At 33.1% G+C, this 20,249-nt stretch overlaps 1 protein-coding gene across 2 annotated transcripts in view; it reads right to left on the bottom strand.

Moving 5' to 3' along the window:
• The window catches only part of LOC145293360 (ceramide kinase-like), a 125,971-nt gene that overhangs the window by 54,637 nt on the left and 51,085 nt on the right, over positions 1-20,249 (bottom strand). For both annotated transcript variants that reach the window (XM_080140000.1, XM_080140004.1), the window contains exons 2-3: positions 8,642-8,911; positions 7,640-7,768 (exon numbers count right to left, since the gene is read on the bottom strand). In XM_080140000.1, the coding sequence (XP_079996126.1) occupies positions 7,640-7,768; positions 8,642-8,911 (399 nt within the window). The remainder of the gene's footprint in view (positions 1-7,639; positions 7,769-8,641; positions 8,912-20,249) is intronic.

The raw sequence follows: 20,249 nt of genomic DNA, 5'->3' as shown, positions 1-20,249 counted from the left end.
TGCTAAATAGACATACATAGAAAATTTTGGACAAATATGGTAAAATAGTCCCAAAAATGGAGTATTTTTAGTAGTTCTAAAAGAGCCCCTGGGGCACACTCAAGAGTTATCGCAAAGTATAGACAAACAAAATTATATAGAAATCAGTTACAACTTTTCAGAAAGTTTTATAAAAATCCAAGGCATTAATTTTTTTTTTTTTTTAATACACAGAAGTGTCAATTTTAGCCATTTTAACTTGAAAGGCACCCCCTAGGAGGCAACTGGAGTTTTCCCGGAAAATCTGTTCTGTCACTTTTTTTACTCATATCATGTTTAATGTTTGTGCAAAATTTCAAAAAAATTCCAAGGTGTAGTTATTGAGAAAAGTGTGACCAGACGAACGGACGGACAAGGGTGAATTTACAGTTCCACCCTCCTTTTGTCGGGGCACCAAAAGAAAAAAAATATACTAGCAGGACCCTGTGGAAATTGAGGAAATTAATTAAATTCTATGGCTGCTCACCTTTTTTACTTACATTAAAAATACTTTCTTTTTTTTAAATGAAAACAAACATTTTCAACACTTATTTATTCTAACAAGTCTTCAAAACAGCATCTTTTTTACCATAAAATTAATAAATAAAATGAATCTTAGTTTTTATTTTTTTCTTATCAGTCTGTTAGTGGGAATGGGATATCTTACCCATTGTCTCATATATTAAAACCAAGAGATCTTTTTAAGATTCTAACTGTGGCCTATTAAGCGTAATTCTTTTAATTCCTCTTGCACTTGATTCACCGGGTATATTTGTAAATAGTTTTGAAAATTCCTTTCTATGAGTCCAGTTTCTCTTATAATTACTGGAATGGTAGAGATATTTGTAAGATTCCAATTTCTTTTCATATCTTATAAAAAAAATTAAGTAGATGCTGGAGTTCTTTTTATTACTTCTTATTCGAAGTTAGAACAATTCATTATGAAATGGATAAAATGAAAAAAATTGGCACTCTGCGACAAATTTTTTTTGCATTTCATAATTGTTGATTTCATCATTTCCGTTTTTCCTGTTTTTAAATGTGTGAGCTGAAAATGTACAATTTTTTTTTTTTTTTTTTTTTTTTTTGCTTTTAATATGCACATATACAGAAATAACTTCAATCTGTATTTTCTGGATTTAATCATATTCATAACTTATCGAAACAATATTTAAAGACAAAAAAAAAAAATCATTTTTGATAATTTTTTTTTTTTTTTTTTTTTTTTTTTAAGAACAATCTTCCAAAACTAAAAGGACCTCAAATGATTGGACTTTTATGGACCGTTCTTTTATGGGTCTTTAGCCGGTTAAAATAGTTTTTAAGAGGTGAAAATAGGGTAAAAACTGAAGAAAAAAAATCGTTATACATTTTGTACATTTATTTTAGTTTATTTTTAATCAGTTCATATGTGTGTCACGTTGGTACAGTGTAATGGTCAGTTTTGCTTTCGATTTCAATTCTAGTGATGGCACCCCAATACTTTTTTGTTTTTTACTTTTGAAATCACAACTCTATAATAATATATATACGAAATCTGGACATATTAAAATATATTTAAGTGTATTTTAACTGAACAAAGCGCCCCCCCCACTAGTGTGTGTGTGTATATATATATATATTATAGTTCACATAAATAAATTTAAGAGATTCATTTATATCCACTCCAAGCATTCAACAACAACAAGAGTTATGTGTACAATCGTTTCAGAGATATCAAATATATATTAGCACAGGACATAGACACCAAAAGTTTGAAGTCAAAGCAGCAAAATTTACAGTATTGTATATCCTCAATTACGCAACAATTGGAGAAGTGGGAAGGTAAGGATATGATAATTTCAATCCCTCTTCTAAAAAAAAAAAAAAAAAAGGGATACATGTATATATACGCTCTTTAGAAGACGAGTGAAATTGTCACATCCCTATGCTTCAACTAGGATTGGGCCGCTTTAAGAGATTTACAATAAGTTGTCAACCGTAACAATGCAATGCTCCAGAAAAACAATTTAACTGTCCAAACTTACACACACAATCTTTTATACTTTGTAAGTTTGTAACTATAGAAATGTTTTGTTCTGTTATTCCCTTCTATTCATACATTTTCATTTTAATATGAGTTAAATTTATGCAGTTTCTTTCCAAAATATTTTTTGCTTATTGCAAATCAAAGAAATGGACGAATATGGAGCGACATCTACTTTTTTTTCTTCTTTTAGTTGGTAAATTATACAGAAGAAAAATAATTCCGATCCAAACAAAGTATTTTCTGAAAGGAGTTAAACCACATTACATTTTATTAACATGCTACAGCAATGATAAAAATCTTATGAAGAGAAAGAATCAAATAATGATTTTCTAAGAAGAAAGCTATCGGAACAATAAAGAAACTTACTTTACTTTATATACAAGATCCACGCAACTCATGGTACACAAGGGCAAAGTACCCTTGTCTATCTTATCTATTCCACAACTAATGCGAAAAGGTCATAATTTACTTTGGAATGTTAACAGAGGGAGGAGTGATTGGCATAATGAATACTGCCACAGATTATAGAATGAGCCATACAGAGTTTGAATCCAACTAGATATGTTATGGATATATACATTTTTTAATGAAAAATCATCCCAGACAAGTCATGAAGCCACTTGATGTAAAAAAAGAACTTCTACATCAAAAAATAGCCAACAATAAGTTTAAGATGTATATTTCGACCCAGAAATCAACAATACTTCTCCCTTTATCAGCTCATAGAATGTGAGGAAAAAATAAGGTAAGTGAAAGTTACAAGATTGCCAAAGGTAAACGCACTTACACACTAATACTGCTGAGAAAGGTATGAACCTGCAAATTCTCTCCAGCTATGGGTAAGATAACAGGTCTTCAACTGATTGTATACAACAAATTACTTAGAATCTGTTTTGGTATTAAATGATCAAAAAATGGTTGATATGCTATATAAAAAAAAAAATTTTTTTAATTGAAAAGGTGATGACAAAAAGCATTGCAGAAGAACTATTCAAAGAATTCTTGGAATGGTAATGACTTTTCTCAAAAATGAGAATTTTAGTCGAAATAGTTCATTAAATGTTAAACAGCTGTTAATCTTGAAATGTGTGGAACTGAATAAAAAGTCCTGTGTGACAGGTGGCCACAGTGGGGGACAGTTACAATCCATTGCAAAAGATTGTGAAACAGATTAAGAACTTTTTTTTAATGACTTATACTCCACACCCAAGGAAATTACATTTAAAAAAAAATCTGATATATATATATATATATATATATATATATATATATATACACACACACACACAGCTACTCATCTCAGGATGAGTAAAATTAATTCCCAAAAAAGAACAATTTTACAACATTTTTATGTTACTTTACAAAGATTATGTTCAAGATATAATCCAACTAAACTCCATGCCGAGAATCCTTATTTCAATTTTAATCAAAATCCATTACATGAATTTTGATTCTAAAAAATGTATCAAATTTATGGCTTAAGGTTAAGGAATCTTAAGAAATTAAAAAAATTCAGAGAATTCAGAGACTCTTGCTTAATTGGTGTTTAATGACGATAAATGCAAATCTGATTTATTTGAATTTTTAAATGAGGTTTTGGTCAGATTATACTCCCTAAAAATCCTATAACACACCCCTCCAAACCCCGAAATTAGAGGGATCTTTAATGATGTTTTAATACTGTAAAAATTATAAAAGTTTCACAAAAATCGGAGGTATCATTTTTCACAAATATAAAAATTTGCATAAAACTATATTAAACTAAATATATCCTTCATTACAGCTCTATACTCTTGCCATGTTCCAAAATTCATAATGAGTGGTTAATGATTAGTTTAGGAGTGAATTCTTTTCATACAAACATATAAAGATATACACATATCTAACACACATGCAGGTTACTAGTAGAATATGCAGCCTAGCAATGTGCACAAAATATATTAAACAGAATAGGGAGGAAAAAAATGATGCTCATAACTTTAGTGATGTAAGCGCTATTTTAACAATTATAGAACGTTTTTGATCATTTTAAAGGTTGATTACTTGCAAGTATTAAAAACGGTCTCATTATCATGAAACTTTCATGGGACGAGTATTCCAACTAGTAATGGATCACTTTATCAAGGCCTGAAAGCCACTCAGGGATAGGAGTTAGCGAGATTGTCAGTTGGTTATTTATAACATTTTTTAGAGAATTAAGAACCATGAATTAAATGATTAGAATTTGATTGTTTTAATAGGTGGCTCAACAAGAAATCGTTAACATTGGTTACGAAAATGACCATGCTGCAGTTAGCTGGGAAACAACCCTGCAATATCGCATGCCAACGACGAGAAGTTCTCTGAAAAGAAACTTTGTCCATGATAGTTCTGTTTAATTTTAGATATGCAGAGGGAGTTTTTTTTGCTTTTTGCAGTGGCTTAATGCTAGATAAGTTGTTTTGAAGGTTTTATAGGAAGGGAAAAAAAAATCAATGATTGGAGCGTGGTCGAGCACTTACCATGAAAGTAATGATAGAGCAGAGAAAAGGTAGCTACGTCTCTTCTGCAAGAAAACAGGTGAAGAGAAGTGCTTACTCACCTCCTTCCCCCACAAGATTTTGAATCCAGTTCTTTATTCTGTTGAGACAGAAGGGAGTGCTTTGAGTGGCACTTCCTCAGATGTGGCAACAGTATTTGATTAGAATATAACTAACTCTTGTACAGATAAAGGATTGCATATCAAGAAGGAGACACTTTCAGGAATATTAGAAAGATCCGACCATTTTTCCTGCTAGATTAGCAATGGATCTAATGCAAGAGTTTAATTTTAGGTAATAAAAATAATGTTTTGTTAAAATAATTTATTTCATGTATTAAATCATTAACGTATTTAGCATTTTATAATAATGATAATAAAACATTTAAAAAACAAATACAAGAATTTCTCTCCACAAAAACCTTACATACATAAAAAAAACATGTACACTTATGAAAAAAAGTAAAAAAAAAAAAAAAATGTCATGCACAGATATACTAAAACAATAAAAAAAAAACTCACTAATTATTCACTGATGAATACAGACATAAATTTCTTTTGAAAACAAACATTGTCCTTTATGTTTATTTAAACAGGAAATATAGTTTAAATTTAAAGAATAAAAATACCAGCTCAGATTAATGTTGTTTGAAATGCACAATATATCTTTTTATCAAAGATGAAATGTTTCTATTTATGTATGTATATTTAACACTTAAACACATGGATAAAGTTTATTTTCCGTTTTATTTACTTAATGATTTATTACTTTTTTTTTATTATCATGTGGATATGCGTTTTCATAATGTTGTTTGGAAGTTGATATTTTGTTGGAATTCTTTTTGTGATGTTATCGAGTTGTGACATATTGGAATTAATAAAATAATTTCCTTAGATAGTATGCCAGAAAATTTTGCTAATGTTGAATTCATGGAATTGATATAAATAATCCCATATATAATATTTTTATTGCAGAAAATTTTCCTCTACACCAAATTGCTGTAGTTTTTCAATAACACATGCCACATACAAATTTATTATGTCTAAACATTAAATCCTCATCTTATGTAATTTTACGTCATTTTATACATATTCATTCGTTATGATTAAATCTTATATATTTTATCCTAGGAGAAGTATCATTGTGATTGTCACATCTACAGAGGAAGAAATTCCTATTTTTCTCTCTACCACTGTGTTTTCCTATGCTGTTCGTATTTCACCGCTCTTAACTGCTTATGGCATATAGACTAAACATAACCTTCTCTTCTCCCTATACATAATTACTAATGCCTCCTGAGTCATCGTCTGTCCAGTTTTATTGGCTGTGCTGGAAGATTCCATTATTCTTAGAATCCCATTCTTGCCTACATTTCTGAACGCTTTATCATATTGAAATATGCTACTCTATACACACCTTTCATAATATTAGTATGATACCAGTTCTCGGTTGACAAATATTTTACTGAAACAAAAATTATTTATTACATATATTTACTATATACATATATCGCATTATACATTTTCTTTTCTTTTTTTCTTAGCCCCCCCCCCCTCCTCAGTCGCATGATGCTATCTTTGGTTTCCTGTGGCTTGCTGAAGATAATGTCGAAAACACAGTTTTCTTTTGGGTTCAAAAGCAAACTACACTGCAGTCACATGGAAAGCACGCGCGTGCATGTTTTTGTGTATATATGTACGCAATTGCGCATGCGTTTTTGTGTGTGTATATAGATATATATATATATCTATATACACACACATGCACTCTGCGTGTTCAAGCAGCGGGCACTCACTCACACACTCATACGCCATTGTGCGAGCATGCATACTCAGACACGCACTAAAATGCACGCATGAAAATAAATTAACACCAACAATTTTTTTTATTGCAAGATTGAGTTTTTTAAAAATACATTACTTGATTCGATTTAAAAACCGTGTTTTCTACATTATCTTTTGAACTAAGAAATCATCATATTATTACTTGGAACATTAAATTCAGTTCATTGTACATTGCTGCACCACCCTACCAAAACAGGTGGCCATAAAGTGGGTGCTCATTGTATGTAAAATTTTTACAAGAAAGTGATCACCCACTTTTTTAAAACTAACATTTTCTCATATATTAGAAACTACATGTTGTCGGTAATTGTGAACGTTATTTTCGTTTACAGCATTTTCCTCCATGGAAATGTCCACTTGCCCCCTCCTACCAATAAAAAAAAATAAATAAATAAATAAAATACCCTCATAAATAAAATTAAAAAAACAAAAAAAAAAAAAACAATTATTTTTAGGATTGGAAACTATTGGTCGAAAACCTTACACACGTGTGTGTGTGTGTAGGGGGACGGTGTTCGGTCGACCACACTTACATGTGTGTGTGAGTGCATGTGCGTGCACACACGCATATATATATATATATATATATATATGTTATTTATTTGCTTTTGTGATATGTTTTGAATGAATTCAATTACTTATACGAAAGTGCATTTTTACTTAAATATGAGTTGGGAATAATTTTCCCTTTAACCATTAGATAATTATATTTGAAAAAGAATATATGTATTATATATATAATTGTTTTATTAAAAAAAACTTTTTTTGACATTCTATTAATAATCAAAAAAGTAAAAAGGTTTTTTTAAATTTTGCATAAAATAAAAAAAAAAATTTAAAAAAAAAAAAATCATCTGGGCCGCCACCTCCTGCAAATGTAAACAGCTAATATTTTTTTTTTTTTTTTTTGGGGGGGGGGGATGCTCAATTTACATTAAATGTAGTTCATTGTATGTACCCATCCCCTCCAAAAAAAAACACCATAATAATAAAAAAAAGAAATACCAATTAATTAAGCTTTAATTTGAACATAAATTACATTGGCTACAGAAAGTTGTATTTCTATCACCTTTGCTAGACTGCACACACATTAACTTTGTATTTTATTTAGAAGTAGAAAGCTCTCTTACATCTAGGGATCTCTACTGTGTAGGGGTGGGATTTAGCTGCTTGTCGGGTTTGTCGAGGGTATTTATGTCGCGGGGCCACAACATAATAATAATACTTACTTATTGCATGCACATGCACCTCAGCCAATTCAAATAACGGTGCAATCTTTTCAGCATAAATCTTTGGTCCTTTTCTTTTCCCTCCGATCGGGTTGATAAACACAAGCAACGACTTTGGACGACCCAATTCTGGAAAATACAAAAAACGTTTGTCTTAGGTTATGAAAAAAAAAAAAAAAAAAATGTATATATGATAATAAAAAATTTTTAAGGAATTCAAATTTCTCACTACATTAAAAAGTAAATAAAAAAAAAAACATATGTTGGTCAAAGAAACTGTTTTCATCTTTTTTTTTTTCTTTTTTTTTTTTAAATCTAATCCTTTCCAGATATGGAAAAGGAGGGGAAAATAAGACTTTTGCATGCTCAATTTGATTTATGAATTTAAAATGTGAGAAAGATTTCAAATTAATTAATAAAATAGACATGTGGGAAAAACGAATGTACACAAATCCAAGACAATGACAGAACCTTAGAAAATGACCTTCAATCTAGTGGAATAGGACCATAAATAAATGGTAAGATTTAATGCTTTTTTTTTCCTTTCACAATTACAAGAAACCTTCAACCAATTTTGTGAGATTACATTTGTTTAGTATTTTTGCGATTTGTAAAAAAAAACAAAAAACCATACCAGATGACTTTGCAAGATGAAGACATACTTTGTTATATTCAAATCATTTTATTTTTTAATCTAATCAATTCACAGATAAGTTACAAACGATTTTAATTTAAAATTTGAATTTGCTTGCTTTAAATAACTTTTATGAAAAGGAAATCGCTCCAAAACATGATCGGGGCACCTCAGACGATTAGCAATAAACTAACTCCTTCTGAAAGAGAGAAGACAAAGCCTGGGAAGGTGAACCTCCTAGAACTGAACAGTACTAACAACATACCATAGTCAATATGAAAGAGACCATAAAAAAAAATAAATAAATAAATAAAGCCTATTGGCTTTGGCACCTAAGGGGGGAAAAAAAAAAAGCTAAAAGAACTCACTTGGGTTAGACAACACCTCTTTGATACATTCCACCCATGTCTGGCACATGGTGCTGTCTCGGCAACGAAAAGTCACTTTACGCTCCCTCCATTTGTGATGGCCGACCCGTCGAATGTGAAACACGGAGAACACATGTGGTTTCATTGTCTGCATCTCGAGGCAGAGATGAGTTCCAGAGTCCTTCGAGTACATCCCATTGCCACTGGCCTCATACTTCTCAGCTGTCACACCAACTATCTCATTCAGTTCGATGATATGTTTGTTTTGCGCTAAAAGAAAAGAAAAAGTTTAATATCATTGGAGAATTGGTGCATTAAAGTTAGGTCACAGCATCAGAATTGATATTAAGATGTTTGGGCCACTCCAAAAACAAAAAAAGATGCTATTGTAAAGGTTTTAGCTGTTGTGGATACAAATGGATAAATGATGAGATCTTCAAAAAGTTTAATACAATTCGATAAAAGATATCTCTATTATATAAAAAGAAAATTTGTATGTCTGTGAGAGTTTGTTCCCTATGGACTCTAAAACATCTCGGCTGATTTTTATGAAAGGTACTTTATGTGCCTAGCAGTGTTTTCAGATAGGTTTTTGTATTGGAATGTCTTCGATGAGGATTGATAATCGAAATAATCTTACAAAAGAAGTAACAGTCGATTTTGACAAAAGTTAATACTTCACAGCCTCACATCACAAGTGCATTTGAAAAGTTTAATTACTGCACAAGCTGAAAGGCCCGATATATAAAACCAGCAGTAGGTTCTTTGATATAACAGGGGTGCGTTTGAAATAAATGTTTCTGTTTAAAGCATAATTGCACCATGATACTTGACTTTCATTTTAAATTGTAATTCAGATCATTATATATAAAAAAATAACTTTATAAAATCAACATTAGATTCCCTACAGTGCAATGTAGACTACAATGTACTAAGTCACTGTGGGGAGACATGAAGCTTCCTTCTAGTGCACCACACTGGATCCCCAACTAGAGCAGACAATCTATTTGATTGAAAAAAAATGGGCGATTTCACAGATTTTGATGACAATAAAAATATGTGAGTGTAAAACATTTATCATTCAATCCTGGGCAACATTGGGTCTCCCTGCTAGTTTATATATACAAAGCTTATGATATAATTAACGCTTTGGAATTAAAATCAATTTAGTAATGCATACTACTAAGGAGGAGAAAAGATGCTTTAACACTTTGTTAATCTAGAGCGATTAATAAAAAAAAATTTTTTTTTAAATAGAATCCATGTGCAACGAAAAAACACTTCCGGTTTAGTAAGACTATTTTGTTAAAACCTTGACTATTCTAGTATATTAACACATTTTGAAAACTTTTTTTTTTTCAGATTACATTTTTAATACTAACTAGAAAAAAAAATATATATATATATTTGTCGCCTATATATTTTTTAATTGCAGTCTGTTTGGGCCATTAATCTCAACATTTACCTGCAAAGTGCATGTTCAGTGAATAAAACGGCTATAAATAAAAATAACAAAAAACATTCACATGGGAAGAAACTTTCAGACGAGCAACTAACCAATACATTGTGGTATTTATCAGGAGATGCAATTACAAGAATAGCTTGATATCTAAATCTAATTCTAATTTGGTAAGTGGAATTTTACAAGGAATGTATTAAATGCTATCGATTTTATATCAAGAGTTTTACAATACTATTGTGGCGTCTTCATTCGCATCAACAACTAAGTTTTACTTCATTCTATTTATAACAAAGCCCTGTAATAAGATCAAACATCTTTTCTAAGCAAAGATTTCCACTCGAAACATTGAATTTTCACCATTAGATGCACTTAAAGGTCAAATAACATTGCACAATTGTGAACATAGCTCATTATTTCCCTGCATGTTGTGCTAGGTCAAAGTTGTCTGTCGATCCATCCATTCAAAGCTGCAACAAAGAATTTGCATCCCAAGCAAAACAATGCAAATCCAATTCATAAACAATTTTTATTATTTTGGATAAGTGGCACTAGCTTCACCAACATTGAATGGGAGAGCTTTGCTTGACCAAACCGACGTACATAAGACAAACCCACTTAGCAACAAAATCACACCCCTTCACTGCTGAGGTCCCTAAATGCCAGATAGATTTCTACTTAAATATTTTCTGCCCTACAACAGCAAGACTTCCTGCTATCTGCTTCCCTGACCATGCTGATATGCAGAAGTTTAAATGTAATGTAAACCAACATCTTGTTGATCTTTCCTAAGCATGGCCCCAAATAGTAGCCCCTTGCGTCTAGGTGGCGATATGCCTTGTTAGGGGTGAATGCGAGTAAAACAAAAATAAAATAAAAGACCCATTAATGAGTCCTTTGGCTAAGAGCCCTCAAACGACCAACCTGGGCCCCTGAGAAGCACACTGACTTAACTGTTCAGTCACTCACACCAAAACCAATTCCCTCTTTTCAACGTTCGACTCCATCTCTTCCTCTTCCGGGAGATGGGTGGCAGGAGTCTTGCTGCCCCCCCCCTCCTCCCGTTTCCATTCTCCAGGGATCTTTTCATTTTTGAATGCTTCTGGCCCTTTGCTAGTGGTCATTGTTGGGAGGTTGGCTGCTCAAGACATCTACTTAAGAGGTCATCTAAAATCTTTCCCCATTCCTGAGGCTTCCCTGAAAATAACCTTAGATATTGTATTTCTTACAAAGGCGATCTCAGCAAGACTTTCCTCCCCATTTATTGAGGTTCTTGTTTTCCAAAAAAAAGAATATCTCTTGGATGGTCTGACTCTGGCCAGAGATATTTTCAGTTCTGTGCCCACCTCCCCTCTTTTCAAGCATCTGACAACGGCTATGTCTGCCATTCATATGCACTAACAAAACATGCTGCACACACATTTACACAATTATTTTGTGACACAAAAATCCCAGTATCGTTAGGATTACACTTAACTTTTGTACGTCTTGTGAGACTACACACATTTTTCATGTCTTTGGGTGTTTACCTGAACTAGAATTTAAAAATTAGTTACTTTTTATGCTTTAGCATACCTGCTTATCAGCAATAACTGATTTCTTTCTGTACATCTAACATATAAAATTATCTTGTTGGATTTTCTAAGTAAATTCAAAGTGAAAACTAAATCCAAACGTAGATTCCATGAGCAAAGCTTCTTTCTTAGAACTGCACGCCAGTGGAACTCTGTCGCTTGCCTGTTTCCCACCTGACTACAACTTGGACGTCTTCAAGTCCAACATAAACAAACTCCTGACAAACCACCCCCTTAAGAAAGACACTATCAAAACCCCCAATACTAATGATTACTACAATACTATCTCATTGATTACTGTACACGCAATAACCCTTATCCCTGAGTGGCCTTCGGGCCTTGATAAGTGGTGACCTCCATGTAAAAAAAAAAAAAAAATAGCATTTAAGCTGACAAATCAAACTTTGCATTGTACTAACCAATTTTCATTTGTTACTGTTGCACTGTGTTATTAGCAATATAACGGATTTCGCTAACATTTATTTAAAAAATTTCTATGTCCGGTTATAACGATCTGATAAAACATTTAAAGAAAAAAAAAAGAAAAAAAAAGTGGAATAATTTATTCTTGATTGAAGAATATAAAAAGTTATCGCACTTACAACTAAAATTTCATTTCTTTTTCTGTAGTTTAAAAAGTGTGCAAATAAATACACTAAAAACTAAAACGACTTCACTGTATCCCGGGTAATGCCAGATAGGTACACCTGGTGATTTACATTTTTTTGCATTAACTTGCGTAACTACTATTACATTGCATTATTGATTGCCGCTATGTCAACTTTAACTGACGTCATTTGGCAACTCAAGGTTATCCAAGTATTTACCCAGAAGCTGCAGATTTTAAGACTACCCTGTAAAAATAAACGAATCCTATTCTAAAGACACACAAGCACAGAGGATGAAGGAGTTGCAATCTTTGATTCCTCCCCCACCCTTTTAAAACATTCATAGCGAAAGCTCGTCTAGCTACAATCACTGTAGATAATTTTCCTTTCTCCTGCTGTGTACTTAAAACTAAACAGAATTTCCATGAACAAAGTTTCTTTCCAAAGCTAGCTCGTCTGCAAAACATAATACTATGAGACCGCTTCCCAGCTGGTTACTACATGGTCATTTTCAAGTTCAAATAATTAAATTATGCCCAGTTTCACCTACCATCTTCAATCCACTCAAACTGTTAACGTGTCATCCACCTGATAAATTCAGAAACGCCTATCCTTGAGTAGCCTTTGGGCCTCGACAAGAAGGAATTTCTTAATACAAAAAAAAAAAATGCACAGCATGAAACTTAACTGTTTGTACCTATTTACAATGCCTCCCCACAAGACAGAGTTAGACACCAAGGTCGTTTTTTAACATGGAGAAAAGGTAAAAAATAAAAATTGTCTCAGTCGTGAAGGATTTCTCCTCCACTGAAAGAGAACGAGAAATGGAAGTGCCGATACTACACTTCGATCTTGGCCAAAAGACTGGCAAAGCCAAGATCGTCAATTTAAAAAAAATTTTTTTATTCCATACCATAAACCGGTAAAAACTCAAGAAAATTTGAAAATACCTTTTTATAAAATACTGATAGCCATTAAATTAAAGAACGCTGTTTAAAACTGTCATTGAATAGCTAGATATGAAACTACTATTGCTGCCCGGGATTAAATGATGATTAACGAATGTTTCACACTCCCATATTTTTTATTGTCATCGAAATCGGTGAAATCGATCATTTTTCAATCAAATCGATTGATTGCCTACTCTAGTTGGGAACCCATGGTGGTACACAGAGAGGAAGCTTCAAATTACTCTCGCAGTGACTTAATCTGCATTGCATTGTAGAGAACCTGCTGTTGATTTAAAAAAAATATTTTTTGCATAGAATGGCTTCAATTAAAGCTTAAAAAAAAAAAAAATCAAGTATCATGGTGCAATTGTGCTTTAAACAGAAATATTCATTCTGAATGCACCCCTGTCATATCAAAGAACCTACTGTTGATTTTATCTGTTAATGTAAGAATACATCATCTCCATATATTCATGTTATTCTTTTGTTATTCTATTGCAGACTGATTGGCTTTGCACTATCAACTGATCCTATGAGTTGTTGATCTCGCTTGCTCTACATGATTCTATAGTCGGGCCTTTCGGCTTGTGTGGTAATCAAACTTCTTAAATGCACTTCTAATTTTAGGTGTTAACTTTGATCAAAATCACTTATTCTTTTATCGGATTATTTTTGTTATCAATACTTATTGAAGACATTCTGATACAAAACCTATCTAAGAACACTGCCAGACACATAAGGTACTTTCGTGTACAATTTCATTAAAATCAGCCCAGTCATTTTAGAGTCTATAGGGAACAAACTCACACATAGGTACACAAATTTCCTAGATATATAATATACTAATGGTGGGGGGAGGACACCTGGCTTTGCCCGGGCATAAAATTTGTTCAGATTTTGTATATATTAATATAGAGTCGTGATTTCAAAAGTTAAAAAAAAAAGTATTCAAGTGCCATAAGCTAGAATCGAAACCGAAACTGTAGCATTCAAAGCTGGTGATGCTACCATTGTATCAACGTGACAGGCATATGAACTGATTAAAAATTAGGAATAAACTAAGATGAATGTACAAAATGTATAACGATTTTTTTTTTAATTTTGACTCCTTAAAAACTATTTTAACTGGTTAAAGACCCATAAAATAACGGCCCAAAAATCCAAAATTTTGAGGCGCCGCCGCCGCTCTGTGAACTTTTCGTTTCAGAAGAGAGAAAGAGAGAGAAAGAAAGAGAGAGAAAGAGAGAGAAAGAGAGAAAGAAAAATATGGAGGCAGACTGACGGCTGTGTAATATATATATATATATATATATATATATATATATATATGCACACACACACACATGCACGCATCTGAATATATTACATTTCCTCCTTTATGCTGTATAATGTTGTCTATGATTTATGATTGGTTTAATAACAGCAACAGATGGTTTTAAATTGATACAAGTACTGAGTAACTAAAAGCTGGGTTTGTTGGAGAAAATGGATGACAAAAACGCTTAGCTCAGTGAGACAAAAGTTTATGTAGAAATGCATAACAAAATTTTTTTTTTCTATTAAATGAAATATTTTTTTTTAACCAAAACATAAAATTACAAATAACTTTATTCAAAATAAAATCTAAAATTCATATTTTATTCGTAATTCTATATTAATCAAAATTATTAGTGGGACCCATGGAAATTCCACAGCTGTATCTTTCATCTGTTGTAGATGGCTGTAATGCATTCGATGGACATCCGACCCGAATACAGATCCCTGATATTATTATAGAATCTTTGTGGAAACTAAAACGGTCTTATCCAAGCACTCTGGTTAATGTAGTCCCAAAATATTCCTGGTAATGAGGGTCTATCTCTTAAACCATTGCAGGAGTTTGTGACATATTTCCATTTATTCAAGAAAATGTATTTTAGTTAGAGTTTCATGTTTAACACAAATTATTATTTTTTGCATCTTCGTTAATCTCATTTTTCATTTTTTTTTTTTAATCTAAAAGAGAGGAGGGTGATAACGTATATACTAATATGAAAGGCATCTATTATGTAAAGGGTAGTTGTTTCCAGCTGAAAGTCCAAAAATATAAAACAAACACCCACAAAGCTGGTACATTGACTTGAGTTCTTTTTTGTTGTTTTTTTTTTTAATTTTCTCATTGGTTTGTTTAAGCTGAGGATAAGGTATTCTACCAGATGTGAAACATTCATCCGTCATCTCATATTCTAACCAGAGATTCTAACTTTAAGTGCAATTGTTTGAATCTCTTGCGCTTTGTTCACCAGGTAGTTTTTGAATTTCTTTTCCATGAGACCAGTGGCTCCTATAATTACTGAAATGATAGAAATCTTCCTAAGATTCCTGTTTCTTTTCATGTCATACACAAGACCTTAGTATTTCATAATCTTTTCCCTCTCAGTTCTGTTTAAGCCAGCATAACTTCTAAAGTTGCTTCTTTATCCTTGTCCCATATCAGGTTTAATAGCTCCGTTTTCTAGTTACGTAGTTGTAGGAATTGCATAGTCATAGTGGATGGTGTATGACTTATTTCCAACTGTTCTTACTGGTATATGTTCACAGGGCTTGCTGATGCATTCAATATTAAAATTTCCTGTTGGAGAATAGGAGAGAGGGGGGGGGGAGCTTGAGAATAGGAGAAGGGAGAGGCCGAGCGTAGAAGGAAGGGGATGAAGAGGGGAAGGGGAGAAAAAAGTTTTTGATTTATTGTACATCAGCCAACTATAGGTTATTTAATGTCAAATAAAAGTGTTAAATGGAATCCTACAGCTAGGATAATTAGTTTATTTTCTCAGAAAGCATTACTTTGGTAATTTTCTTTGTTCTCAACATGATTTACTCTCAGCCATCATATTCTAGTATCTATTTGGGAGGAAAATTAAAAGAAGTCAGGTCTTTTTTTAGAAGATGAATCAAACTGAATTAGATTGTTACATGAACACAGATACCAAAGCATGACATGACCAGCAAATTGATTGGATCACATCTAAGTGAAGTGTTACAAATCACACAACCATTTATGCAACCAGACTATGGACTGCTTAGCCACCGGGATCTTGTCCTAAAGCATCACGGGTCGCTGTCACTCATGACCTACAGGTGGCCCTGTTTTGGAGAGGTGGGTTATTTCTCTGCATGTGGTCTGCAATCTGTGATTTGTGACCCTGCCATTCCCCCCCCCCACTCCACCCCCATCAACATGAGAAAATGAGATAAGAGTGGAAGGGGAGAGCAAGGGGAGGAGGAGGGGGTAAGAAGAAGGAAAAAAAGAAAGATGAGAGAAGAAAGGGGGGGGGGAGGACAAGAGAAGAAAAAAAAAATGGAATAGAATGCAGTCTTCAGTAAAATCACTTTAAAATGTTCTGCTTAATATATCTTCATAAGAATAGATAAATTTGTTTCATTTTAGAAAAATGTTATCCTGTGCATATATACATTCAATGTTTAAAAAATTTAAAAAAAAATCATTTTACAAACTAGAATCACACTCAGAATGTATACCTAATTAATGTTAAACAACAAAAAATAATTACAAAGTTAAATAAAAAGATAAACCATCCCAAATATAATGGATCAAATGCTGACCAATGGACAGCACGAAAAACAATACCTTCAGAGATTATGGTCACCGCGAGAAAATGTTATCTACACAGATCAACCAATAGCGGTCATAACAACAAATGACATTTTCAGTGACTGAATAATAATGATGTCTAGCAGGAATAAACATTCGTAGCAACTTTAACAATGCTTCCCTTGTCTCGTTTCTCACTGTAACAAGGTTAGAGATGAAGTCAGTTTAATGGGAGAGTTTAATACAGTTCCTCTGATGAGGCACTCTGGAACGGTACAACCCCCCCCCCCCCGAGAACAGACCCATTGCTATTCCCTTGTAGGGCGCTTCAGGCGACTAGCAATAAATCAACTCCTTTTCCAATTTCGAAAGTAATTCATTATTTTCATGGCAAGTGCTCATCTGAGCTTCAATCTATGGTCCGCCCCCCCCCTCTCGCCATACTTTCGCGAAAAACACTTGTCCAACCAAAACCACTACCAATTATTTCCCACACTCTTTATCTGTGTCTAAACCTAAATATAGATTCCATGAACAAACTTCTTTCTTAGAACTGCACACCTGTGGAACTCTCTTCTGATTGCCTGCTTTCCAACTGACTACAATCGGATTATCTTCAAGTCCAACATAAACAAGTTCTTGATGAACCCTCCATCTAAGTAATCCAATTTACAAAATTCCCACAACTTATGTTATAATGTTATGTTACGCTATAATCACATTGACTAATGTATACCCATTAACCCTTATCCTTGAGTGGCCTCCGGGCCTTGATAAGTGGTGATTCCTGCGTGTAAAAAAAAAAAAGAAAGAAAATTCCTGGGAGTATAGCCTCCTAGATTCCAACAAAGTTCTGATGAAAATAACATTCTGTTCCCTAGGATGTCAGAATCTGCCAACGACCCCACTCCAGCCCCACCACAGGTTGCTATAATGTTTAAGTTTATCAGATTCAAATTGGTCCTGGTCAAGTTTCTAAGAGATTAATGTTGGTAGTTTTTAGAAGACAAAGAAATATCAAGCGTTTTTTTTTATTAAAAAGGTCAAGTAGCAGATACAAAAAAAAACAAACAAACCATGTGTCTCTAAGAAACACAGTCGATCGATCATTCTATTAAAAGTAGAGTTAAATCAATGTTTATTTCCATAAGGGCAATTCATATACATCTTAATCACACAAAATATTTCTCAGTTTTGGGATGAGTTTTGTTTGTGGAGATGGGGGAGGAGAAAGAAAAAAGGAGGATCCATCATGCTGGTTCCTTGCTTAATCCATACATTACGCATTGCAAAAGGTCAAATAAAATTTTTGGAAACCAAACTTCTTAAAAAAAAAAAAAAAAAAAAAAGGGCTGATTTCATGAAATCTGGCTTTATAAAAAGGACAATTTGGTATCCTGGACCAGATATAGCCTCATTTTCGAATATCATTATTATGATCATTGTTTTAATGGTGTGAGAAAGGAACTTGTAATTTCGACTTGCAGCAGTTCTCCACCGAAGAAAAAAAATCAGCGAAAATTACGTAAAAAAAGGGAAGATTTGAAAGAAACAGGGCAACAAAAAGGAACATTGTTTGCCAAGAGGAGCTGGACTGAAAGAGTAAATTAAAGACTGTCTCTTACAATGTGATTTCATTATTTGTATTGAACTATGTAACACAATATTACTTTCTGAGTATTTATTAGTACTTATTAAGATATCTCATATCGGTCAGTTCTTTATTTAAAATACGATGGATGGTATTTCCATAGAAATGTCAATAAATTCATATTTTCTGCGTTTTATTGGTTTTTCTGTGTAGAAAACTAATTTTTGGCACTATCCAAAAAAAAAAAAAAAAAAAAAAAACATCAGATGTTGATTTAATATATTTAATTCTGTGGAATTTCCACGGATCCTGCTCATTTTAATTATTCTAATCAACCACACTTTACTATTTACTCACCAAATTACTTATTCTATGTTTCTGTCTATTGGTCTCACCCTCTCTCCATATGTAGTTGCCCCTCCCCCCTCCAGTTCTTCACTTTCTCTCTAGATATATTAACAACTAACTATAAAAACAGATTGGAATAGTTCATTATAAACCTAATATCATCGTTAATACTATTTAACCTATAACTAAAGAGACAGAAGGAGGAAAAAAAAAAAAAAAAAATTTAAGTGAATTCGCAAACCCAGTTAAATTATTTTTTCATACCAGCTAAGGGAATTCATGGTATTCTGACAATCTAGAGACTTTCGTCAGATCCTTCTTTGTCAGAATGGGGTATAGTTAGATTTGTTCTGAAAGAGGCCATCCCTTCATGATATACCTCCTCTTCCGGGTGGGTGGGGGGTGTAGTGCCTGTCGTTTGAGGTTCCACTATTAAGAATACTGACGGGGGTGGGGGCCATTCACATCTATTTTTATATTCTTACAGAGCAAGGAAACTTCCGTCTCCCCCAACACTAAAATCTTCTCGTCCCATCTTGCTGCCATGAGAGGTTATGCAAGTAAAATAAACTTTTTTCCAACACTTTTCATAGCAGCCAGATAATCCTGGGTACATTCTGATTCCGAGGTGTGATTAATAAGAGGTCTGACCATTTGATCTGAATTAGGTGTGGTTTAGTCCTGGGAAACCATCCTCACAGGCATTAGCTCCTCCTTCAAAAGACGTTGGTTTATCACAAGTTGCTTTCATTCAGATTCAAGCAATCTACACTAAGCTTAATGGGCGACCCTACAGGTCACACCTTTCTAGTATCGTTATGTTAAAAACGAAGCTTCTGTTACCAATGTCTGTTAGTCCACCCTATCAGATGGTGCTTGTTTGCAACCAACTTCAGATTTGCTATGATTGCCACCAAGAGTGTGCAGAATAATTTCAGGTAATTTTTAAAGGTTGTATCTATGTAGAATGTCTTACATTTTGATAAATGGTGATACTTTTACATTTCGAGCCTTATTATTTATCTTTTTTGACCCCATATTACCACTTGAATTCTATTTATTATTGTGTCTAACTGGGGACTGTGGGGAGTTGAGCAGTGAGATATCTGTTCCCATTACATTTAAACTTTTTCAGGCTAATTCAGTCAGGGAAGCAGGAAACGGGGGAGAGAATTCCAAAGTCTAGCAATCAGAGGGAAGAAGCTATTAAAGTAGGAGGCTTTCCGACATCTAAAAACCTCAACAGTGAAGGTGTGGGATTTTGCTGCTTGCCAGGTTAGTCAAGAGCATCTTAGTGTTAGGAGTTCAGAACACATTCCATTAAAGTACTTGTAAAACAGGCACAGGGATGTAACATTGCAGTGATGGGACAGATGTTAAAGCTTGGCAGATAATGCGAGACCTATTAGATTTGAGATTCTTTTTTGGACTCTACAAAGTTTCTAGTCTTTCACACTTAGGCAGATGAAAAATCAAACGACTTCTA

The sequence above is a fragment of the Euprymna scolopes genome, chromosome 2 (assembly GCF_053919585.1).
Source record: "Euprymna scolopes isolate OS-2025 chromosome 2, ASM5391958v1, whole genome shotgun sequence".
NCBI lineage: Eukaryota > Metazoa > Mollusca > Cephalopoda > Sepiida > Sepiolidae > Euprymna > Euprymna scolopes.
The sequence above is the reverse complement of the archived record's forward strand: the minus strand, read 5'-3'. Positions and strand labels throughout refer to the sequence as shown.